This window comes from Mauremys mutica, chromosome 11 (assembly GCF_020497125.1).
Source record: "Mauremys mutica isolate MM-2020 ecotype Southern chromosome 11, ASM2049712v1, whole genome shotgun sequence".
Classification (NCBI taxonomy): domain Eukaryota; kingdom Metazoa; phylum Chordata; order Testudines; family Geoemydidae; genus Mauremys; species Mauremys mutica.
The window spans coordinates 86021670-86048587 of NC_059082.1; the positions used below are offsets into that span (position 1 = coordinate 86021670).

At 41.4% G+C, this 26918-nt stretch overlaps 1 protein-coding gene across 6 annotated transcripts in view; it reads left to right on the forward strand.

The window, feature by feature from the left end:
* The window catches only part of PDPK1 (3-phosphoinositide dependent protein kinase 1), a 133967-nt gene that overhangs the window by 29242 nt on the left and 77807 nt on the right, over positions 1–26918 (forward strand). For all 6 annotated transcript variants that reach the window (XM_044979211.1, XM_044979208.1, XM_044979209.1 and 3 more), the window contains exons 2-5: positions 7397–7666; positions 17191–17233; positions 17499–17636; positions 19695–19839. In XM_044979211.1, the coding sequence (XP_044835146.1) occupies positions 7454–7666; positions 17191–17233; positions 17499–17636; positions 19695–19839 (539 nt within the window). In that variant the 5' untranslated portion in view covers positions 7397–7453. The remainder of the gene's footprint in view (positions 1–7396; positions 7667–17190; positions 17234–17498; positions 17637–19694; positions 19840–26918) is intronic.

The following is a 26918-nucleotide window of genomic DNA, read 5'->3' on the forward strand; positions in this document are numbered from 1 at the left end:
AGCAAACATGGAACCCCCAGCTATCTGTTCAGATATAGCCACAGCACGAGAACTTAAACACACTAAAGTCTACCCAGAACTTCTCATCCAGCAGGTTATGGATAACATACCTCAGCAAAACCTGAAATCGCGAAAACCCTTATGGACCATGCATGAACACCTCATGTCTCTGAATCTGGCCAGGAAATGGCCAAGTGTTTGGACCTCCTCTACAATTTCAAACAAGCACACTATACTGACCCAACAAGCCACTCTCCTGTTTTCAATGTGCCACATAGATTTTGGATCACACTGAGCTGCATCTGAAAACACCATGGAAGATGCGGCTACTTGATGGACAAGTGGAAAATCAGACTCCCCTACATGCGACTGTGGTGAGGACATCCAAGCCAATGAATATATCATGGCACAAATATGGATTCAAAGGTGATTGAATGATATCCTCCATGTCACAGAGGGGACATTGAAATGGTTTATGGACTACTGCATCTGTAGGATGTTGCTCTGCAGGTGTGAGTGTGTGAGACACACACACACACACACACACACACACACACACACACACACACACAGAATCAGTCGACGTGTACTGATGAGTCTGGCCTCTAATTTGGGATTGATTTACTGGTTCAGAGGATTGTTGAGGGACTGGCATGATGTGAAAAGAGGAGCAGAAGAGAGCTCAGTCTCGCCTCAGTCCCTGGAAAAATCATGGAACAGGTCCTCAAGGAATCAATTCTGAACCACTTAAAGGAGGAGAAAGTGATCAGGAACAGTCAGCATGGATTCACCAAGGGCAAGTCATGCCTGACTAACCTAATTGCCTTCTATGATGAGATAACCGGCTCTGTGGATGAGGGGAAAGCAGTGGATGTGCTATTTCTGGACTTTAGCAAAGCTTTTGATACAGTCTCCCACAGTATTCTTGCCAGCAAGTTAAAGAAGTATGGGCTGGATGAATGGACGGTAAGGTGGATAGAAAACTGGCTAGATGGTCAAGCTCAACGGGTAGTGATCAATGGTTCCATGTCTAGTTGGCAGCCAGTATCAAGTGGAGTGCCCCAAGGGTCGGTGCTGGGGCCGGTTTTGTTCAATATCTTCATTAACGATCTGGAGGATGGTGTGGACTGCACCCTTAGCAAGTTTGCAGATGACACTAAACTGGGAGGAGTGGTTGATATGCTGGAGGGTAGGGATAGGATACAGAGGGACCTAGGCAAATTAGAGGATTGGGCCAAAAGAAATCTGATGAGGTTCAACAAGGACAAGTGCAGAGTCCTGCACTTAGGACGGAGGAATCCCATGCACTGCTACAGACTAGGGACCGAATGGCTGGGCAGCAGTTCTGCAGAAAAGGACCTAGGGGTTACGGTGGACAAAAAGCTGAATATGAGTCAACAGTGTGCCCTTGTTGCCAAGAAGGCTAATGCATTTCCAGCAGATCGAGGGATGTGATCATTCCCCTCTATTCAGCACTGGTGAGGCCTCATTTGGAGTACTGTGTCCAGTTTTGGGCCCCACACTACAAGAAGGATGTGGATAAATTGGAGAGAGTCCAGTGGAGGGCAACAAAAATGATTAGGGGGCTGGAGCACATGACTTATGAGGAGAGGCTGAGGGAACTGAGATTGTTTAGCCTGCAGAAGAGAAGAATGAGGCGGGATTTGATAGCTGCTTTCAACTACCTGAAAGGGGGTTCCAAAGAGGATGGATCTAGACTGTTCTCAGTGGTACCAGATGACAGAACAAGGAGTAATGGTCTCAAGTTGCAGAGGGGGAGGTTTAGGTTGGACATTAGGAAAAACTTTTTCACTAGTAGGGTGGTGAAGCACTGGAATGGGTTACCTAGGGAGGTGGTGGAATCTCCTTCCTTAGAGGTTTTTAAGGTCAGGCTTGACAAAGCCCTGGCTGGGATGATTTAGTTGGGTTTGGTCCTGCTTTGAGCAGGGGGTTGGACTAGATGACCTCCTGAGGTCCCTTCCAACCCTGAGATTCTATGATTCTACGATTCCCATGATCATGTGTCTTTACTTCAAGGGTTCCCCTTATGCTCCTGTCTCTTTCCCAAGCAGTGGTGCCTAGGTACTCAGTGGAGCAAAGGCAGCAGTGCGTTGTGGAGTCTTTCAAGCACACACGTACTAATTAGCTATGAAGAATGCTTGTAATTGGTTGTTTCCTCTGTCAGTGGTCCCCCTCACTCATAAATTGTGAGGCTAGAAGGGACCATTTGTGATCATCTAGTCTGAGCTCCCATATAACACGGACTGTAGAACTTCCCTAAAATAATTCCTAGAACAGATCTTTTAGAAAAAAATCCAGTCTTGATTTTAAAATTGCCTGTGATGGAGAATCCACCATTACTCTTGTATCAGGGGGTAGCCGTGTTAGTCTGGTTCTGTAGAAGCAGCAAAGAATCCTGTGGCACCTTATAGACTAACAGACGTTTTGCAGCATGAGCTTTCGTGGGTGAATACCCACTTCTTCGGATGCAAGCAGTGCAAGAAGTGGGTATTCACCCACGAAAGCTCATGCTGCAAAACGTCTGTTAGTCTATAAGGTGCCACAGGATTCTTTGCTGCTTCTACATTACTCTTGGTAAATAGTTCCAATGGTTAATTACGCTCATTTTTTAAAATTTATGCATAACTTCCAGTTCGACTAGCATCAACTTCCAACCATTGGATTGTGTTATACCGTTGTCTGCTTGATTGAAGAGCCCATTATCAAATATTTGTTCCCTGTGTAGGTATTTATAATCTATGATCAAGTCACCCCTTAATCTTCAGTTTGTTAAACTAAATAGATTGAGCTCTTTGAATCTGTCACTATAAGACATGAATTTCTAATCCTTGTCTGTTCTCTGAACTCTGCAATTTATCAACTTACTTCTTGAAGTATGAACCCCAGAACTGGACATAGTATACCAGTAGTGGTTACACCAGTGTCAAATACAGAGGTAAAACAACCTCTCTACTCCAATTTGAGACTTTCCTCTCTATACATCCAGGGATCACATTAGCCCTTTTGGCCACCACATCATGCTGCAAGCTCATGTACAGCTGATTATCCACCACAATCCCAAAATCTTTTTGAGAGTCCCTGCTTCTCAGCATAGTGTCCCCCAATCTGTAAGTATACTCTGCATTCTTTGTTCCTAGATGTTTATATTTACATTTAGCCATATTAAAACACACATTATTTGCTTGTGCTCAGCTTACCAAGCGGTCCAGATCATTCTTTGTCAATGACCTGTCCTCTTTTTAGCACTCCCCCAATCTTTGCATCATCTACAGACTTTATTGGTGATGATTTTATCTTTTATTGCAGGTCATTGATAAAACCGTTAAATCGTGTAGGGCCAAGAACAGATCCCTGCAGGACCCGAATAGAAATATACCTATTTGAAGACAATTTCCCACTTACAATTACATTTTGAGACCTATCAGTTGGCCAGTTTTTAATCCATTTAATGTATGCCATGTTGGTTTTGTATCTTTCTAGTTTTTTAATCAAAATGTCATGTGGTACCAAGTCAAATGCTTCACAGAAATCTAAGTATATTACATCAACACTATTTATCAAGCAAGCTTCTGATCTCATTTTAAAAAAAAATCAACTTTGGCAGAATCTATTTGCTATAGTCCCATGTTGATTGTCATTAATTATATTACTCTCCTTTTAATTTTTTGAGTCCTGCATCGACCACTCCATTATCTTGCCTGGGATTGAAGTTAGGCTGACAGGACTATAATTACACAGGTCATCCCATTAACTTCCAGTATTAAAAAAGGTAAAGTTACCTGAGCTATTGACCTGACCCTGTTTGCAACTTATATAATCATAACAGGTCAGATTCAAGGATTGATAATTTAGCTATATTTGAAGAAATTAGATTGTAATAAAGCTATGCACAAGAGTTCAATGACTATTACCGATATAAAAAGTTTGTGGTAGGCAGTTGTTAAGGTCATTTACGATAAAGAAAAGACTGATGGATGTTAATTTTTTTAAAGGACCCTGTTTTTAATTAATTCTTAAACCAATGGATTTACTTGTAAATCTCAAAATACATTGTAGGCTCAAAATGTGTTAAATTTGGGGAAGATGCATTGTATTCTCATACATAAGAGGTTGAATCTCTGCTTTAAGTGCAAAGCAAAACTAAAAATTACAAGTGGAACCATGATTGATGTTTCCATATCATTAATAATACAATTCATTTTCACATCTGAGTGACCTCATGTCCCACTGTAGTATGTATTCAGTATCTTAGATACTTTCTGCATTTAGCAAATAACTGTAAAGGACACATATAGTGAAAACGGTATCTGTGTTTTGAAAGCCAGCAGCTCTGGGACTCTTATGTGTGTGACAGAGAAAGTATGTGTAAAAAACCACTACATCTCAGCAAAAATGGCTGAAGTTTTCTCAGTTCTCAGGCAACTGTCTTAATCTCTCTCTCCATTTTCCCCCGTCTCACTGTTCCCTTTGTGTCTTTCATTCACTTCAGGTTGTATTCTATACTGCTTTGTGTACATGGGCTAGCCTCCCAACCAACATAGGTAGATTTCTCTTAGTTCTGCTCTAAAGGATTCTGCAGTGTTCCTCCCCTCTTTCCCGCCCCCCCCCCCATTTTCTGATGCACTCAGTATAATTCTGTTTCAGCTTGTGCTCTTAGACTGTAATCCTGTAGTAGCAAAGGACCAATTTTGCTCTTCTATTGTACAGAGCTGTATAGTAACGAAACATTTGAAATTTTGCCTGAACTTCTCTAACAAGTTCAGGGTCAATTTAAAAATAAAGCTGGTTGTCTTCCTTGTGAACATCTAAGGCTTAGCAGAGTTTAATGCAGAGCCTGCTCTGACATGCCAGTTCTCCCTGCCCACTCTGACAGGTCCAGGGTGAGGTAAGTTGTAGCAGTCTGATTGGAACTTTTGAAGTAGAAATACTCAAACAAAATAAAACGCGCCTTAGCGTCCTGGACAGAAGAAAACCATGGGTGTATAATATCACGGCTATGTGACTTTTAGTGTCTCTGCTGCTTGGTTAGTTTTTGGAATTTGCAGAAAGCACTAGTATTTTTTTCCTTTGAGAAGACAATTGCAGTAAAGATGAGATCTGGCCCCTTCCTCATATCATTTAACTCTGTAAGGTATGAATTCCTGTGTTGGCGGTGGAGAATGTCATGCAAGAGGGCTAAAGAGGTGTGTTGATAAAATAAAAATGCTGCTAACTAATAAACCAAAATGTCATTTGGCAAGCCTTAAATGGGACTCTAGTCATCAATCTCTCTAATCTCTTAAACAATTTAAAGTGACATATATAAATATTGGAGACAAGGTGGGTGAGGTAGTATCTTTTATTGGACTAACTTCTATTGGTGACAAGTATCAGAGAGGTAGCCGTGTTAGTCTGGTTCTGTAAAAGCAGCAAAGAATGTCTACGTCTATTAGTCTATAAGGTGCCACAGGATTCTTTGCTGCTTCTATTGGTGAGAGAGACAAGCTTTCACCGAGCTCTTCTTCAGGTCAAGATGTTTCTCTAATATCCTGGGACCAACATGGCTACAGCAACACTGCATATAAAAGAAATAGAGCATTTAAACTAAGTAAAGGTTATTATAAAACTAAACTTGATGGTTTGAGTCTGTTGGCCAGAGCAAAGCAAGGAGATGTGTGAACTCTTGTAAGAAATGAAGACAATTGTTTTGAATGGTGAGTAGCAGGTATACTAATTATTTCGGGAAAAATTGGATGATTCCGATGGTGAGTGTAAAGGGTTAATGCTTGAGCTGTCAGTTGCCTTTTTGGAAGTCTGAAGGGAAACTTTCTCTGATGCTTCCCTCACCCAGAGTGGTAATGTGGGTTTTTTGTGTGTGTCTTTGTGTGTGCGAGTTTGTAGTGCTGTCCTCTGGCAAAAAGACACAAACACACATGCAAGAGCGCAAGCTTTTTAATTGCTCGAAAAGGTACTTTTTTTTTTAAGTTCCGTTGGCTTCAGTGCAGCTGCTCGGTTGAGTAAAGTTACATAAGTGTTTCCAGGACTTAAGCACAGAGAAGGAATGAAGTAGTAGTAAGGCACAGGAGGAAGACAATAAGATTACATGTTTACATGGGATGTTAACATTCATGTCTTGGTAACCAGGGCTTTTGGGGTTTAGTTACTGGTAAAGCCTGTACACTAGCTCAATAACTACTAGGTGGTGGTTGGAAAATACTTACTGAAGTATTTGTATCATAACTTCTGTGTGAAGAAAGCAACAAAGTGTATAACTAAAAGCCACCAAATTATATTTAAATTGTTATATTTCAGTCCAGTTTTCTTGGTTCTTTGGAATAAAAACAGTGGATTTTTTCATCTTTATAGTTGCTTGTTAAGTAAATACCTGGATGTGTCAACCGTGCTTTCAAATTTAATTTCAGAAATTAAATTTGAAAAATATAGACTCTCCATGGCTTTCAGATCAGTGTGGTGGTTGCATGATATCACTACAGGGCAGAGTTAAAGTTTCTGCTAAAGGACAAATTTTCAGCCACAAAGAATGATGAGTTGGGTCTAAAAGACCATTCATCCTTTACATTTTTATTTTTTAACTCTTCACAAGATTTCAGTGAATCCTTAACTATGTGGGAAATTTGAAGAGTCTGATGGCTCAGTTAAGGTTGTTTGGGCAGGATTGCACAGATTGTTTGTTTGTTTTTGGCACTTTGGGCAAAATCAGAAGCTTTTTTTAAACTGGAAAAAGTAGGAGGGAAGGAAAAGAGAAAAACTGAAGGAAATGTGCTCACAGATACAAACTCTGACCTGGTGCCACTGGCAGATCTTAAATTCTCTTTTAATCAGCCCATTCACACTTAGCTCTGCGTCTGTGTATTGGGAGGGGAGGTGAAGCATAATCTTCCCTTAAAGTATGATTTGTATAAAATGAGTGAGGGGGGATAGAATATCTGCATCTTCATTCCTTTTATATAAATCTTTGTATTAAAGTACCAGTTCGGTGAGCCACACTTCCAGTAGCTCTGTCCCAGCCTATACCTATTCTCAGTCTCCTACACACCACTCCCACTTCCTATGCTCTACACTAGTTTGTTTTGACGCCTTCCTTTGCTCGTTCCTGGCTCCTGCTTCCTTCCGTGCAGCTCTCTACACTTCAGATAGTCTCTTGATAAATATTTACACTTCTGAAGACTCACCAGTTCAGTGAAGCATTGCAGATCTGTTTTTGTTGTGTACAGCAGTGTATTGTACCTTCTTGTAAGTTTATACTATAGTTCTTCAGGGGAAGGACTCTGCGATATGTCATACTTACACTTTGTACATTGTCATGCATTTATGCTGCTTAGCCCCTCCAGTTATACATTTAGCTAAATGAATATGTTGAACCCTCTCTTTTCAGTATGATGCTGTTCCAATCCAGTCGAGTGTGGTTATATGTTCCTGCCCATCCCCATCAATGGTGAGGACCCAGACAGATTCCAGCACTCCATCTGTCATTACCACCTGTGGCAGCAGAAAGGGGTCTAACATGGAGGGAACTGCAGCTGAATCAAGGTCTAGTTCAAACTCCCTACAGCAACATTCAGGACAACAGCCTCCACAGCCTCGAAAAAAACGACGTGAGAATTTCAAATTTGGGAAAATTCTGGGTGAAGGATCTTTCTCAACAGTGAGTAATATAGCTATTTTTCAGCTCCTTGCTTTATTGGTTCAACAAAAACATAACCATAGAGTCATTGAAAGAAAGGGGTGGACGGGACCTCAAGAGGTCATCTAGTCCACCCCCCCACACTGAGGCAGGACCAACTATACTTAGACCATCCCCAACAGGTGTTTGTCTAACCTCTTCTTAAAAACGTGATGAGTGAGATTCTACCACCAACTCTGGTAACATATTCCACTACTTAACAATCCTTGTAGTTAGTTTAGATATTAGGAAATACTTTCTCACTGTCCCTTGCTGCAGATGACACTGATCATGTCCATGATGGTAGGACAAGAAATAAAGAAAAGTTGATCACTGTCCTTTTTATAACAGCCCTTAACCTATTTGAAGACTGCTATCAGGTCCCTCACAACTCTTCTTTTCTCAAGATTCAAACATACACTTCTTTTTTGAACCTTTCCACAAAGGTCAGGTTTTGTAAATTTTTGTTGCTCTCCTTAGCATGCTCTCCAGTTTGTCCACATCTTTCTTAAAATGTGGCATCCAAAACTGGACAGATTCCTCTAGCTGAGGCCTCACCGTTCCCGTGTAGAATGAAAGTTACTTCCCATATCTTACATATAAAACTCATGTTAATACACCCCAGAATATTAGCCTTTTTCACAACTGCTTCACATTGTTGGCTTATGTTCTATTTGTGTTCTGCTATATACCCTCAGATCCTCTTCTGCAGTACTACTGGTTAGCCAGTTATTCCCCATTTTGTATTTGTACATTTACTTTTTCCTTCTAAAGTGTACTTTGTACTTGTCTTTACTGAATTTCATCTTGTTGACTTCAGATCAGTTCTCCAGTTTGTCAAGATCATTTTGAATTCTAATCCTGTTCTTTAAAGTCCTTATTACCCCTTCCTGCTTGGTGTCATTCACAAATTTTATAAACTTACTCTCCTCTCCATTATCCAAGTTGTCATTAAAAATGTTTAATAGTACCGGACCCAGGACAGGCCCCTGCAGTGTCCCACTAGATATGTCCTCCCAGTTAGACAGTGAACCATTGATAACTACTCTGAGTACACTTTTTTTGTCCAATTTTGCACCCGTTACAGCAATTTTGACCACATTTCCCTGGTTTGCTTTTCAGACTATCATATGGTACTGTGGCAAAATCCGTACCTAAAATCAAGGTATATCACATCTGCTGCTTCCTCCCCATGCACTAGACCAGTAACCCTGTCCGAGGAAATTAGGTTGGTCTGGCATGATTTGTTCTTGACAAATCATTGTTGGCTACTACTTATCTCCCTATTATGCTCTGGGTGCTTACAAACTGATTAATAATTTGTTCCAGTATCTTTCCAAATATTAAGTTAGGCTGACTGGTCTATAATTCTCTGGTCCTCATCCCCTATTTAAAGATAGGTACTATGTTTGCCCTTCTTCAGTCTTCTGGAACCTCATGTATTCTCAAAGATAATCACTAATGATTCTGAGATTTTCAGCTAGTTCCTTTTAGTACCCAAGAGTGCATTTTGTCAGATCCTGCCAACTTGAATACATCTAACTTAGCTAAATATTCTTTAACCTGTTCTTTTCCTAGTGGCTTCTTTTCTCTTCCCCCTTGTCAGTAGTAATTATATTAAGCAGCGGTTCACAATTGACTTTTTTAATGAAGACTAATGGATATTTTGTGTCAAACATCTAGTACAATAACTCTTCACTTAACGTTGTAGTTATGTTCCTGAAAAATGCGACTTTATGCGAAACGATGTTAAGCAAATCCAGTTTCCCCATAAGAATTCATATAAATAGAGAGGGTTAGGTTCCAGGGATTTTTTTTTTTGTGCCAGACAAAAGACATTATAGACATGGAGGGGGATAGCTCAGTGGTTTGAGCTTTGGCCTGCTAAACCCAGGGTCGTGAGTTCAATCCATGAGGGGGTCACTTAGGAATCTGGGGCAAAATCAGTACTTGGTCCTGCTAGTGAAGGCAGGGGGCTGGACTCAATGACCCTTCAGGGTCCCTTCCAGTTCTGTGAGATAGGTATATCTCCATATATTAATATACAGTAGAAGTTTTAAACAATTTTAAACAGTTTAATATTGTACACAGCAATGAATGAATGTGAAGCTTGGCTGAGGTGATGGAGTAAGATGGTGGAATATTTCCCAGGGAATGCCTTGCTGCTAAATGATGAACTAGCACTCGTCTGAGCCCTCAAGGGTTAATACGCTGTTGTCACACTCTACAAGGCAGCATGGACTGAGGGAAGAAACACAATAGATGCAGGGCAGTAGCTGCAAACACTTCCCTGCAAAAACTGACCATGATGATGAGGCCACGCTATCCAGTTGGAGCGCACCACTCCCTCTTCCTGACAGCACATGCATGGCTGCACTGGTGCTGACTTTCCAAAGTGCTGCGGGGTGTGTGCATGAGTGAGAGAGAGACGTGCATTGCCCCTTTAAGTATGCTGACACCACTTCAAGTACGTTGCCCTTTTAAGGAGATCAGACAGGAAGCAACAACTTCCAGACAGCTCCCTCTTTTCTGTCCCTCTGCTCCGCTTTGTGGGGGACATCCTGATATCAGCACCTGTCTCTCCCCCTCCCCCAGCAAGCAGGAAGCTCCTGGGAGCAGCTCCAAGGCAGAGGGCAGGGCAGGAGCAGCACGGCAGCGGGGGGAGGGACAGCTGAACTGCTGCTGGGCAGCTGCCAAGCACATACCTTACAGGGAATTTAGGGGAGTCAGCCCCCCCAATTCTAATCCCCACAAGTAGGGCCTGCTCTTCCAGAGAATCCTGCAAGCAGTGGACAAAGCAGGCAGCTGCCAAATGACATTCTAAGGAAGCATTGCACATCTTTAAACGAGCGTGTTCCCTAATAGATCAGCAATATAACAACGTTAACCAGGACAGCGTTAAATGAGGAGTTACTGTATGACTTCCTAGATCAGGACTCTTTATGCATTAGTAATGATGAGTAACATTTTGTTCTCTGGTTTTTCTTTCCTTTTATATTTGAATAAAGATCACTTCTGACAATATTTAAGCATATTGTTCAGTAACTCAATTATTGCAGAAGCCTAGTACTGGCTGTTACAATGGAAATAGTTTGACAGCCTACCTACTTACATTCTTATACTGCACCCATCACTGTCTTCAACACTCTGGTCAGGCAACAAGTGCAGACCAATAGATGTTCACATGCTCATAATTTCAGTTTTGTGAGACTGAATCAACACTTTGTCCATTTTTGGTTTTTGTAAAGTTACTATCCTTTAGTTCCTACAGAAACTCCTTGGGTGAGCTTTGAAACTTCAAATTTGGCATAAGAATAGTCATTGAGAAATGTATCCTCAACCAAGTTTGGAAAAAACAATGGTTGAATAATTGAGTGTTTTCAGTGTGCAGTAGAAAATGTCATTAAGTTTACACTTCAAGATGTGGTGTTTATACATGCTGATCCACTTTGTGCATCTATCCTTCAATTCACATAAAAAGCACCTTCTGCCTTAAATACTTTAATTTTAAGTTTTCAGAAGACATTATGTCCCAATGTGTATTTTTAGTGGCTTAAGTGTTTATGGTGGTGGAGTTTCTCATGCTCTTTTAAATATTTAAGATTTACTTTGATCTGGTCTGAAGGATTTGAACTGAGTTAGAGGTTTATGCCATTGTAAGAATTTAATGCACCTCAAAACATGATGCCACTGTAAGGATTTCAGTTAAAGTTCTTGTTCTGCCTTAATTTTATTTGTATTTTTTAAAACCAAGTGCACATACACAGGAAATGAATGGTTGCATAGATACTCACTAAAATCTGGAAATCCTAATGTCAGATTTTAATAGTAAATTAACTTGGCAGGATTACACACCATAATTTGTCCAATAGTACCTTTTGCCCAAATAAATCTGTTAGTCTTTAAGGTTCCACTAGACTCCTTGTTGTTTTTTATGGATACAGACTAACATGGCTACCCCGATACATGACGCAACAATTTGTTTCCTGATTTTAAATGAGTAGTTTAATATACCGTATTGTTCCGAGTATAGGCCGCTCCTGATTATAAGCTGCACCCTTAAAGTTTGGTGCTATTTTAAAAAAATTAAATTTTTAACTTTTTTTAACTTAAAGAAAATATACACATTAGTAGAACAGTAAAACAGTATTTTATTTAATGAATAGGAAGACATGTACCAGTATTTTTAACACTTTTAACACTTTTTTGGTAGTCCTGCTTTTGACGGCATATGTTATATACTCAGAAATATTGAAAACTATTTTGTAGTTATACTGTAAATAAAGAAGGGAAAAGGAATGGATAACAAGAAGACTGATGGGAACAGTTCTCACCCTCTCCCCTGCACAACAATCAACAACATTAGCAAATGTTCTTAAGTCATCCCTCTGAGAAATTTTAGTCACTTTAACTGCCTGTCTCTCCATCAATACCGGTATCTGCGCAGGTTTTCATCACTACTTCCAATGCTTTCTACATCACTCCCACTGTTTTCTTCATCATTCTCCTGATCCACTTCTTTCTGATCTTCCCACAATACATCATCTTCACTACCATCCAATGCATTTGACAGGCAACATTTTTTGAATCCTTTGATGATTGATTCTGAAGATATCATTGCCCACGCAGAAATAATCCACTGACACAGCAAAGCCACTGATGGTTTCTTAATTTTGCCGCTTGGTGTGAGGGCATGATCTCCAGCCACAAGCCATTCAGAATACTGCTGCCGTAGATGGTCTTTAAATGGCTTGTTGACAACAACATCAAGCACTTGGAGTTGGGATGTCATACCCCCTGGTATTACTACCAGATCTGATTTCAAGGATGCAATCTTACTTTTTACATCAGGTGTTAAATGTCCTTTAAATGCATCCAATACCAGCATTTCTTTTTTTGCAAGAAGAGCACCAGGCCTACTCTTCCAAACAACTGATAGCCAATCATTCATCAGCTCCTTGCTCATCCATCCCTTTTCATGACATCTGACAATTAAGCCTCTTGGAAGACTTCCCTTTGGCATAGTTTTCCTTTTAAGTATCACATAAGGTGTCAGCTTATGACCATCAGCTGTAACAGTTAACATTGCTGTGATACGTAAATTTTCATTGCCTGTGGTTCTCATAAGAATGGATTTTGCTCCTTTTTGATCCACGGTTGTATTACTTGGCATATCAAAGAAAACGGGAGTGTCATCAGCATTTCCAATTTGGCTCAATGGATAGTTGTGCTTTTTCCTGAGCTCTATGACATACCGTTGGAATGCAAGCAGCTTTTCATTGAAGTTAACAGGTAGTCTTTGTGCAAGTGTTGTCCTGCGTCTTAGAGAGAGGCCATTTCTGAGCATAAATCTACGGCACCATCCAAGGCTTGCTTTAAATTCATGCCTGGGGAATTTTTAATTCACTGGCAATTTCTAATGCCTTCAATTGTATGATTTTTCGGGTGACAGGCATTCCATTTTTTCTTTGCTCTTGAATGAAGGGAAGCACTGCTGCATCAACTTCACAATACCTGCCTTTCTTAGGCCCTCTGAACGATTTCCTCGTAGAAGCCGAGTTTTCTAGTTTCTTCTGCATCAGCTTCCATCTACGTACATTTTTCTCATCTACGTCGTATTTTCTGACAGCTTCCCTATTGCTTGCTTGTTCAGCGTATTTTAAGACTTTAAGATAAAAGTTTGAATCGTAACTTCGCCTTTTCCCTTGGCTGGTTGAATTTCGAATCTCCACATGATCAGCCATATTGGTATTTTAAGTTAGCCCCTGTACAAAAAAAAAACAACCTCATCCTCAACTCTCAGCCCCCTCACCCTCTTAGCCCCCTCTCCTTTACACGGCCCTTCCTTACCCTCTTAGCCACCTCCTTATTCTCTCAGCCTGTCTCTCCCTCTCCCTCACACAGTGCCCACTACTCACCCTATTAACAACCTCCCCTCAGCCCCCTTCTTCATCACACAACCCCCTCCTCACCATATACCGTATCCTCCCGAGATAATACCGGTAAAAGTAAACAAACGCCCTCGGCTCCCAAGTCAGCGTGCAGAGCTATGGATACCTCAACGGGACGTAATGCTCCCAAGTCAGCATGGGGAGCTACGGATGCCTCACAGGGACGTAATCTCCAAAGTCAGCATGGGGAGCTACGGATGCCTCACAGGGACATCATACCGGTAACTTGTGGGCTTCTCCAGCCAGGGCCGGCTGCAGGCACCAGCTGAGCAAGCTGGTGCTTGGGGCGGCAGATTCTAGGGGGCGGCATTCCGCCCAATCCTAGGGCGGCACGGACGCTTTTTTTTTTGTTTTGTTTGCTGCTCTGGCCGCCCTGTAGGGTGCGGAGGGGAGCACCCTGCAGCAAACTCCGCAGGGCAGCCCACATCCTTCCCTCCCTGCCGACCGGAGCAGCGCGGAGCCCTCCCGGAAGTCAGCACGGCAATCGGGGCCGTGGGGTGAGCTCCCCGCTGAAGCGCTGGCCGCCCCCCTTCTCTCTCCCCCTGCCCGCTCCCCCTGGCCGCCTCCCTCTCCCTCCCCCCCACTAGACCAGGCGCGCACTCTGTAGCACAGGGAGTCCCCCCTGCACCCTGGGTCCGGCGGCCCTGTAGGGTTTTTTGTTTTGTTTTTTCCCCTGCTTTGCCAGCTGCGCTGTTGTCCCCCTCGTACCCCCCTTTGCCGCTCCAGCCGTGGTTGTTTTTTTTCTCCCCCCTGCTTTACCACTCCGGCCGTGCTGCCGGTTTGTTTGTTTTTTTCACCTGCTTTGCCGCTTCAGCTGCACTGTTTTTGTTTTTGTCCCCCCCCACCCCCCTCCCGCCGCTTTACTGCTCCGGCCGCACCGAGGTTTTTTGTTGTTGGTTTTTTCCCCCCGCTTTGCAGTTTCAGCCGTGCCGTTTTTTGTCGTCCCCCTCCCCACCCCCCACTCTAGCCGCGTTGTGTTTTTTATTTTTTTTTCCCTGCTTTGCCGCTCTGGGATTTAAAGGGCTCTGGGCTCCCCGCGGCTGCCGGCAGCCCAGAGCCCTCTGATTCCCGGCCGCGGCTGGGATTTAAAGGGCTCTGGGCTCCCCGCGGCTGCCGGCAGCCCAGAGCCCTCTGATTCCCGGCCGCGGCTGGGATTTAAAGGGCTCTGGGCTCCCCGCCGTGGCATATTGTCCCGATTGTAGGCCGCACCCCTAGTTTAAAGACTTACATTAGGGGAAAAAAGTGCGGCCTATACTCGGGACAATACGGTATTACTGACTGACTTGTAGTAAAATGTATAGGAAGTGCAATGTGGCAGAATTACTGTTGCAGTTGGGACCTTAGCTTTGTGACATGTTTTCCAGTGACTTTAACAAAGCAGTGTTAAAGTTCCATTTAAGTGGCTTTTTCATTATATAGATCTAATATTACTATAAGCATGTAAGTGTCAATTTGGCTACACAGTAGCTCAAGTGTTTGTTTTTTAAATTGTTTTGATTTATGGGAATCTGTTGGCTTATCTCAGTCATTGTAAACTTCTCATATTTTTGTTATCAAGGTGGAATTTTTGTTAAAAGGTGGAATTGGCTACAATGCAGAGATTGAGAAGTTGATGTAAATCCCCAATTTTGCAAGCATTTATGCATGTGAGTAGTTCCAGTGATCTCAGTGGGACTATTCACATGTGTAAAGTTATTAAAGTACATTTTTGCAAGATTGAGGCTTATGTTTTATATTGTTTCTTGACTATTGGCTAACTTGACTATTCTAACACAAATATAAATATATCCATTCCCCAAAATGCTAGCTCGATACATCTGGGCATGTTATTTAAATATTAAGAACATATCTTGAAAAGAGCTAGTTTAGTAGATTTCAAAAATGTTGAAATTATGATAGAGCTGGGGTAGGGGAAGAAATTTTGCAAAAAAAGAAACAAAACATCCCTCTTTCTGACCAAATCTGATAATAAATATTGTAGCCTGAGGCCTATATGTTTTAAAGATTGTTATATGTTTGAAAAAAATTTATTATAAATGCATAATTTTTAAGCCTTGACTGTTTCTAATCTGACTTCTCATTGATCTGCTTCTGTCAACTTCAGACCTCTTACACTCAGAAAATAGAAAAGTGAACAACCCTCCTATAGTTTTTATTGAGAAGTAAACTTCCAACAAAATGCCCACTTCTGGAGCAGTGTAACTCTGTTTACATAAACCTATTCAGGGGGTGTAAGACCATTAGCCTTAAAGTATAATACTTTCACTTAATTTATTTCAAATACATGCTATTAAGATGTTGGAGTATTCTACTGTAACTTAAAAAAATTGGCATATAAACAAGCATGGTATGACAATAGAAAATAATTTGGTGTAGATTATGTGAGAACTAGGTATAGCGCTTATTCCTCCTAATGCATTGTTAGAAACCTAATATGAAAACTGGTTACTGGAACATTCTAGATAATCTGATGTAGTAGAGACATTCTTGCTTGTATTCAGGCAAGGAGACACTATGCGTGCAGCTGTTGTTTTGTGTGTGTATCTGATCAAAATTCCCCTATTATGAAACTTCTATAATAATAATAGGTATATCTCCATATATTATTTATATCCTAGAACTGGAAGGAACCTTGAAAGGTCATCAAGTCCAGCCCCTTGCCTTCACTAGCAGGACCAAGTACTGATTTTTGCCCCAGATCCCTAAGTGGCCCCCTCAAGGATTGAACTCACAACCCTGGGTTGAGTAGGCCAATGTTCAAACCACTGAGCTATCCCCCTCCCTCTTATTCCATACAGACTGTAAATTCACTTGCATTCCACTAACACATTCCTTCTGAAACTTTTTTTTCTTTTCAAAAATTTGGAACCATTGTCTTGAAAAGCCTCTTCTCCCCCCAGCCCCCTAACCCCTTTCACCACTGCTGTTTGGAACTCTTCCACCCTTTTTCATCAGTGAACTGTTTTATCTTGTCAAATTGTAGGCTACATTTGAAAGCCTTTCTGCTGCTTCTAACTCTTAATCTTATTGATAAATTGATTAAAATGCTCAAGGACACTATGCAGGACATGGAAACATACAATGGCAGCATTTTATTTATTTATTTATTTTAAAGCACATAAAAAGAAAAATAACTTCAGGAAATATTTTTGCTAAATTTGCCTGAAACACACAGCAGAGATGCATGTCTTCTTGTAGAAAGATCATCAGTGATTTAGTGTAGCATATTATGTTGTAACCCTGAAGAGGAGAATAAAATCTAGTTTATTGATTACCCGGTGGTGTTAGAGGCCCTCGTTCAGCAAAAGACTTAAGCGTGTACTGAACTTTAAATACCTTGACTTCAATGGGACTTAAGAACATGCTTAATTGATTTGCTGATTTAGAGCGATGATGTGGAATGTATATGGCAAGGGGTTCATTAAACATCTATTGGCATAGGGATTGAGGTTAATACAAAATTCAAACTGTGACTGGGAATGAAGACCAAGTTGGCATCCTTGTATATCTTTTTAATGAACCAGTTACATTGTGGGTTTTTTCCCCCTAAACCAGGTTGTCTTGGCCCGAGAATTGGCAACTTCCAGAGAATATGCCAGTAAGTAATGATTCCTTCAAGCTAAATGTTTTAGGCATAACATTGAAATTGGTGTCTTTACCTATATTCACTTTAAATTATTCTGTTACCTCCTTCCCCACTAATGAGGGAAGAGTGGGAGCAACTATTAATCAGGGAAGTTTGGCATTTTTTAGAGTGTCAATGTTATCTAACCAGTCAGTTTGCAAAACTACTTAGTTTACAAGACGCCTTGTTTGGGCTGAAGTCCTCTGCATTTTCATTGTTCTTCTTCTTCGTCTTCAAGTTAAAATTCTAGAAAAACGTCATATCATAAAAGAAAATAAGGTCCCCTATGTGACCAGAGAGAGAGATGTAATGTCCCGTCTGGATCACCCTTTCTTTGTGAAACTCTACTTCACATTTCAGGATGATGAAAAGCTGTGTATCCTTTTGAATTAAATATTTATTACGAAGTGTTTGAAAGTAGCAAGTGAATTATTTCATTAAAACCTATAGATCTTTACTGGAATAAGAAAAACATGGAAAGAAACTGAGTAGCACTTTCTTTGGTGTGATAAACTCTTTAGCATCTAGTCATTATTGAAATAGCTACTTGAATTCTTGAGTAGATATTAAACCACAAATATGTCAAGTATTTTCAAACAGGAGGTCTCATAAGTTTACGTAACACTATTTGTACATGCCAGTTTAAATAGACCTAGTAATATAGCCTACACCCAAAATTTCATGTCCCTTTAAATTACCACCACATGGCAGAAACGATACATTTTTAAATATTTTTAAGCCAGTAGTGTTTTTCCAAGAAACTATTTTTGTAGTCACTTTTTTTTTATATAGGAGCTACCATATTGTGTTCTGCTGCAAAACTACCAAGAGGCAGAACAGAAATACCAAACGTGTAGGGTTGCCAACTTCCTATTGACTGAAAACCGGACTCTGAGGCCCCACTCCCTGCTCTACCTCTTCCCCTCCTTTCCCCCCCCCCCCCCATCCCATCCCCTACTCTGCCTCTTCTCCCAAGGCCCCGCAATCTCCCTCTCCTGGCTGGATCATCACCACCTCAATCCCCCAACCAGGTCCAGGACTGGGACAGGAGCCGCTGCAGTCTGATGTGAAGCCTGCCTGCAGGTAGGAGGCAGCCCTGGCTATGCCGGGGCAGGCGTGAGTTGATGACACTCCTCCCCCACATTAACTGGACTTTTGGGTCTGGTCAGTACATCTGACTGGACACTGCCCATTCTCCTTTTCAACCTGACTTTCTGGTCGAAAACTGGGCACCTGGCAACTCTATCCTGAACTCTACTAACATCATTAATGCTATAATACAAATTAAAAAATTAAACTGAATATATCTGTACTTTATAAGAGATGAACAGGGAAAACTCAGTATTAACTGTATTAGCAGTGTCAAAATTAGTAGGAGAAAAGATTGTGTTTAAGTTGATTTATTTAAAATTTGTTTTCTTACAATATTTTACTTTTGATACAGGCGGTAAAACAAAAACTGAATTTAAAAAAAAGGCTTGGCCATGTTCCTTTCTTATATTCAGTAATTTCTGTCCATTAAATCATCAGAGTTGTTAAGCTTCTCTCATCTAAAATGGCTTGTAGAGTAATCTGAATAATGGGGATAAGGCATTGAAGAGGTTCTGCTTGGGCCTTTTAGTAGAAGTTCTTAGAATTACTGTGCAAGAGACCTGACTGGTCATTGGTTACAGTGTGAAGAGGAGATCCTGTGTCCCAACAGGAACGTGTAGTCTTTATTCCCCATGTCATCTCTCTCCAACCATTCTTAAAGGTTTGTTTATTTCAAGTTAATTTTATGTTGGTAAGTATTCTGTCTTCAGAGTGCTGGAGTCTGAGGTCCCTTTTTATTCATAGAATAGTTACAATACCAGGCTATGGCAAACTTCCCTCTGCTCTGTAGTGGTGCTTTCTAGGGGTGGAAAGGATAGATCTAGTCTCCTTCCAGGGCTCATTTTATCCTTCATGATATACGGTACTTGCTGAGGCTACCAACAATAGGCAGGATGTAGTAGTCTCTTTTTGTAATGTGGACACCTGCTCACTACAAACTGGACTGAAACTAGTGCATTTTGTATAACTCTCCAAATGGCAGTCAGATGGTATGACTCTTAAGGCAAATTTTCAGCCTGGCCATAACTGGGTCTCTATTTTTGCAGGAGCTAATAGCTGTAGGTGAAGTTTTAATCCAGTTATTTAAATGATTTAGACATGTCATTAACTATGTCTCAAAACAGAGCATTTAAGCATCTAAATTACCATAATTGTGTGCTATAAAAATGGAGAGTAGTGTCAGAAAATGTTGGCTTGAATTAGTACTAACACAGTTTTGGAATTAGGCTCTATATTCCTTCCATAGTTCTCATTCAATCTTATTTTTATTATAGTCCTCAAAAATAAGTTTGAGTTTGATGTTTTAAAATGTCCTAATGATAATCCTTAACTTTATGTTCAGATTTTGGACTTAGCTATGCCAAAAATGGAGAGCTTCTAAAATACATTCGCAAAATTGGCTCATTTGATGAGACCTGTACCAGGTTTTATACTGCTGAAATTGTATCAGCATTAGAGTACTTGCATGGAAAGGGAATAATTCACAGGTAAGGTACTTAATTGGGACCAACATATTTGCAATGGTATGTGATAAGAGTAGGTTTGTTTTTTTTTGGTAAAGCTCACTTGTGATATAGTTTAAATATGATTAAACATGTAGTTTTTGTAAAAAACAATTTTTTTGTGAGTATAAATATTCCTCTGCTGTTTGATTTTGAATCATAACACTAGTGCTTGTGAATAGAGCCCTGCAGTGGGACTGAGATTCTATGGGTCCTGCAGGACCTGCTGCTATAATAGCAGGATTGGTAAAATGTACTTTGTTGCAGGGAGGATTGGGTGGGCAAAAAAACCATATTGTGACAATTTGCGGGAAAACACTAAATCTGTTGTCAGTTTGTCATAAATAGGATTTCAGTGATGTAAAGCAAGTTTTTCTTTTTTTAAATAAAGGTTATAATACTTAAATTTAAGCAAGGGATAGAAAGAGGTTTGATTTCCATAACAGGAGTTAAAGTATGTTTTTACATGATTTAAGCAACATTAGTTTTATTCCTTTAGTGGTAAAAATTGTCTGAATTCCATTTTTTTATATAATATATGAGAGAGAGAAAACACACGGGGGAATCTCTGTCTTGCGGGATCTAAGGTTTTTGTGGGTGGGAGTGGGATACAAATGCAAGAAACAATGTGGGAATGGGAGTGGATATTGCAGGGTGGGAGTAGGATTTAAAAAACAGTCCTGAGTGTGGCTCTGCTTGTAAATAACAGTGTGTAGGAGACTATATAAACAAAAGTAAAACTGACTTAGTCCATTTTTTACATTTTACATTTCTACTCAGTTTGGACAAAGAGCAGAAATGGTGAAAAGACTATTTAGGGTGTGTCTACACAGCAACTGGACACCCACGACTGGCCAGTGCCAGCCAACTCAGGTTTGCAGGGTTCAGGCTGTGGGGCTGTTTGATTGCTGTGTAGACTTCTAGGCTCGAGCTGGAGCCCGAGCTTGGGGGACAGACACAGACAGAGTGACACACCCACACAGGGTTCTAGTGCCCGGGCTCCAGCTCGAACCCAGAAGTCTACACAGCAATGAGGCAGCCTTGCAGCCCGAGACCCACGAGCCCGAGTTGGCTGGCATAGGCCAGCCGTTGGTTTTTCTTTGCTGTGTAGACATACCCTTAAAGTCTAGTTTAGATAATCTAAAGTGGTGATGACAACACAGCTAAGGGTGCAGTTAATATTTATCTTGAGTCCCTTTTTAAAACTAATTTTGGTTGTTATAGGGAAATGTTTAACCTTTCTAAAAGCTTTTAATTGGGTCTCTAAAGAGCCCCAAAGAAGAATTACAATCTTGTTGTTTGGATGAGAATATTCTGTCATGTATACAAAATTGGTTTGCTAACTATAAGTAGATTGTACCCCTATTTGACACAATAGCCAAATGGGCAGGGGCGATTGGGAGTGGAGATTGTACCATAGAATCTAAAATTGAGACGAGACCTATTAGGTCATCTATTCCAAAGGTTCCCAAATGGTGGTTCCTGGAACACTTGCTCAGGGTCTCTGGAGAGATGTCTGATCATGTGATGCTGGCTCTTCTTGTTTCCAGTTATGTTTAAAAAAAACAACAACTAAAAATACATTTTCTAATATTTTTGCATAGAAATAGTTGTGAATGGGCAGGGGGAGGAAATTGGTCCATGCATTCTGACAGGGAGAAGGTGTCCATGAAACACTAGGATAGAAGAAAGATTATAAAAGAGTTCAGGAGTTTAGTTTCCCTGCCAGTAATGTATGGGAGATTCCGCAAAGGTCAAAAAACAATGCTATTTAATATTTTAATTACTTACAGGGAAGAGGGGCACTGTTTCCTGTATTGTTTTCTTTGTCTTTTATGTAATCACAAGAGTTTTTTTAAAATGTGTATAAATTTACCTTCATTTATGTATTTCTTTTAGTAGGGCTTTATTAGAAATCTGGCATTGTAGGAGAATTGCTTGTAGAAGTCTTAAGTTTAGAATGTTATGAAGGTATTAGTTATGGGCAGCTCAGTACTGGGTTGTGAGATCAAGTTTCTGCTGATGTCACAATCATTGTATAGTTGATTTATTTAGGAAACCATATTCTATTAAAATGCTTAGAACTCTCTTGGGATTTTCTTGAACCCTAAGAAATATGACAGTAAATAACCAGACATCTTAAAGTGGTTCTACTTTGAAAAGTAACTCTGTAGAAATGGCACCTTCTGTTCTTTGAGCTTTTGTCCACATGGGTTCCATTGTAAGCGTCCGCACCCCTTGCGTGAGAGTCTGGAATCTTTTAACCATCAGTGACAATAGAAGTCTGTGCCCCACCCTGAGTGTATAAAGGGCAGAACAGCCCCAAGTACCACTCGGTTTCCTTCTCCCTGCCAAGGCAGTGAGTTGGAGCAACACAGAATCCTTCTGCTTCCCTGCTATATCACAGATAGTAGTAGTAAAGATTATTCTCAATAGTTCTAAAAGTTCAAGTTGTTAGAGCCTATTGGCCAAAAGAACCCCGCCCTCCCCCCAAACACACACACAAATAACTTTTTTTGTTTTTCCCTTGATACCATGATTCACACATGGCTGAGTCTTGGTCCCCAGATTTTAAAATCTGCCTAGCTTGTGACTCACCCATGCCTGCAAGCGATGCTCATGCAAAATGTTTATTCTGCTTGAGGGAATCTCACATAACTGACAAGTATGCAATTTGCATGTCATTTTCAAAGCATACTCAAAGAGTTTGATGCCTTTCTGAAAGTTTTCTTCACAGAGAAATTTACAAGGAACATGTCAGACTCTGAAGCTCCCTCTCTAGAGAATGCTATTCCATTAAAGCCATTGTCTATCAGTTTCCTAGCTACCAGGGAAACCACTCTAGGTGTTAACAGGTCTTCTGCATCCAAGGCTGTGCCTTCACTGCATGCTAAGCATGGGAGTAAGCAATTACTGAGTAAGTTAACCAGTGATAGCCTAACCCAGAATAGCATGACCACATTACAATGTTGTCATCACCTGCATCCATACTGGTACTGTATGTGGTTGCACCAAGCAATAAAGCTGTCTGGGTACTTATCCGAGGACTTATAGCACCACAATTTACTGTGCCTCTGTTTGCATTCACAGATGTTGTAAGACAACTTGTCTGCCCACTCTGATGGTTATACACTGGTACAAGGGCTTATTAATGGGCATTGTTGTGTTGTATGAAACACTAGAAATGTGCGAAGCTGGAGAAATTGCCAGCAGGCGAACTGCAAGATGGATGCTGAGCAGAGGCAGATTGATAGTCTACTTCCAGTTGGGGGTTTATGGGAAGGGATTGGAGGACCATTGTGTCCCAACTGTTGTGACTGCACAACTGCACTGCAGTTACCTCAAGATAACAATACACATTAAAACCTACCTCTTTGTCTGCTCTGTAGCTCAGGGAATGGTGGCTATTATGCTGTGTAGCACTGATAGAAGTGTGTGGCTGTGTGCACTTGAAGAGTGCTGTGGGAAGAAATCATGGCTGAGCTCAAGTTAAGTCTTCAGTGAAGACAAGCCCCTAAAACCTCATGCTGCTCTGAAACATTCTGGGATTATCCTTTTTCCTTCCTAGGTCAGTCAGAAAAATCCCACCTGCTGAAGGCAGACACACCTTGTGTTGGTCAAAGTCTCCAATACCAACAAAGAAAAAAAATCCAAATTATATTATGCTGAGGCTTCCAAGTTGATTTCCTTAAAATCAAACTGGCACAGTATACCACCAGACCCTTTTAAGGGTTTGTTTCTCTACCTCACAATCACACTAGCAATCTTCTACTGTCCCTACCAGCTCATTAGTACTATTGGCTGCAGAGCCATCTATCACTGATTTCCTTGGAACTGTGCTTACAGCTGTGTCAACCACTTCAGTACCAGCAAGCTTGGTGCTGATTACTTTGGTACCAGTCCCTATTATTTTGCAGTGTCCTTTTATAGCTCCGGTGGACTTAATGATCACTCCAGAACTGGATTCTCCTCTAACGGACTTTTCTCTGCTTTCTATGTGTTCGAAGCTAGTTTCTGTACTGGAACCAAAGGTACTAGACATGAAGATATCCCTTTGACCTTCATCACTGGTACCAATGGCTGTCTCTTAAGAGATACAGGGATTCTATGGAGAAGTTCTACTATTCTGACTCCTCTTGTGACAGTAGGAGTACTTCTCTGTTTTATCCTCATTCTCCAGATATGATCCTGGAAAGGGAGGTGAAGAGGGGACCTCTGAAGAGAAAGTTTCATCTTCTGACAGGACTCAAATGCCATTGTTTCCACTACTTTGGTATTCCAGGCCTTATCATTATGGGACATAGTTGTGACCTTACTGGCCAGGATTGAACCCGCAGCAATTTCCAGGTCCTGACTCTTCTACGTTAAGGTGAAGGAATCAGTCCCTTCATAAGGAACCATCCAAGCCTGTACATTCTGCAGATCAACCTATCATGCAAGAGGTTGAACAGGTTCCTCATTTTGGAGAGGATGAAGGGGAGCCTTTGGAGGAATATAACTTTCAGCTCTTTCTGCTTGCAGTATCCTCTTAATCTCTGGATGAAGCATTTGTTCTGTCATCATCTGCTACGATAGATTTCAGTGCTTTTCAAGACTTGCTTAAGGGGAAGGCCAAGGCTTTTTAGAAATTTCTCTTGGGATGGTTCAAGAGGATTCTCAATCTCTGGACCATTTGGCCATGCCATTCAATAAGGTAGTACTCGCTGCTGCTAAAGAACTGTGGCAAACCCCTGCCTCAATTGTGGCAACATCTAAGAAAGCAGATCATAAATGTCAAATACTTCCCAAAAGGTTTGAATATTTCTTTGCACATCTAATCCCACTGTCTCTTAGGGTTACAAGTACCCACAAATATCCAAGCAATGTGCCCCCCCCCCCAAGTTGACTCCCAGGGAGAAAGACCCCAAGAAAATGGACCTGCTTGTTAGGAAAGTAAATTCAGCTAGCCTTCAGATGCAGATAAGCAATTATCAAGCTTTGTTGGCCAAGTACAATTTTCTCCAGAAGAACAGGGTTATGCAAATGAACAAAAAACTCCTGCATGATATTAAGAAAGAACTAAGTAATGTGGCCATAGGAGGGTGCACTTCATGCCAAAGACAGCTCTTCAAGCATCATTAGATGATTCTGATCCTGCAGCTAGGGCTATAGCTACGGTGGTATTAACTATCCACAGATCACTGTTAGAAGTCCAAACTATGATCAGGGACTTAGCTTTTGAAGGTCCAGACCTTTTCAGCTTAAGTACAGATGAGGCACTTCATACCTGAAGGACTCAAGAGGGCCTCCATTCTCTAGAGCTCTGTGTCCTTTCCAGAAGAGGAAGCAGAGTCTGAGCCACTATCTTTGTCTAGACAAAGGCCTGAGGTGCCCTCACTGTTATCAGAGACCTTTGGGATGCTTGTAAGAGCCTTCTTATCTGAGAGAGAGGAGCCCTTCCCTAAGTTCCCTCTAAGCTGCATGGCCAGGCGGCTGCCCAACAAACTATCCAGTGCTGCGCACTTCAGGTGTGCTTCTGCCCACTGTCACGCTGCTGCTGCTGCTCCCGGGAGCCTCCCACTTGCTTTGCAGTGTGAGGGGGAAGGAGGGTGCTGATGTCAGGGTGTCCCTCTTCCCCCCCCCCCCGTACCCCATCTCTGCCGAGCCAGGGCAGCGGGGAGCGACAGGGCTCAGGAGTGGGACTGAGGGAGCCTGCTGGTGGCTGCTTGCTGCTGTGTCTGCTTTGAGTGCCAATCTACTTAAAAGGGCAACATACAGCAGCAAGTCATAGGGCTGAAAAGAAACCGTAGCGCTCAGGATTTTAGTGAATCTCCACCATTTGGGCTGCATTTTGCCATCTGAAATACTGCGCTTTAATTGAAACAATCCCTGAGTTTGTCTTTTTCCATTGTGAATATAGAGACATAACACTGTAAATTGATATGTAAACACTAAAGTAACAGTACCTTTCACAGAGGAGCTGCCTCTGTGGGGAGAGAGAGAGAGGGCTGGGTCCTCTGTAGAATAAGGGTGGGGGAAAGAGGGTGGGAGTTTCAGTGAGGAATGCGGTCTGGGAGATGTGTTCTTCCATCCTGGATCCGTGTTGCCCAGGACTGGGGCAATGGCCTGACTTCTCTATCGGTGCACTGCTCCATGTCAGAGCTGTCAGCCAGGACGCCACACTTTGGGCGTACAGATAGTTTTAGTCCCCTGACTAGTCAGCATGGGAGGAAGCCACTCCACTTCTCCCACAACTCAAGGGCATGCTGTTATACATACTTCTGTGCCTGTGTATACACACTAGGGCTTTAAGGAAAAGCACCATATAGCGTGAGAGTTAGCAATATTGATTACCTGAAGGATTCCCCAGGGCAGCTGCTGTCCTCTGGGGAGTCTTGCTAGGCTGTGAATGTACTTAAAGAGGCAGCGCATCTCTCAGACACACACACACGTGCAGTGTGAGAGTGTCTGTCTCACACATACTCTTTCACACTCACCTCCCAACACATACTTGTGGTGGTGGTGTTACTTCTTGATATTTCCTGCAATGCACATATATTCTCTGTAGTTTTATTCTTCCAACATGCTGTTTGAATTTTTTGATTCGTCTATATTTCATAATTTTTATTTCTCTTATGCTTAAATTTAGTTCTTTGAGTAGTGAGTTCTAAAATGCCTAACCTGTTCTGGCTGAAGAAATTATCCCAATGGCAACTTTTTAAAAATATATTTATTATATCTAAGCTTTTTGTTTCTACTGGTGGCGCCGCACATCCGCACATTACCTTGATAATTTGTGTACAGAACAAAATTCATTCCGCACATGAATGGAAAAAATTAGAGGGAACATTGCAATTGACTAGTCAGTTTTAGACATGATTCAACATGAGTACTTTGTCTAATTTCAGTCTATGCCAATTCCCCTTTCAGGGACCCTTGTCACAACAAACTACTGCTGGTTGAAATAGGTAGTCATCTTCACTGATGTGTGATCAAGATGGTGCCTGTGCCAAGGGGTTCTACTTCCATTTTTCTTAAAGGAAAAAAAAGGTTGGCATTCCTTTTTAGATTTGATGTTTCTACAG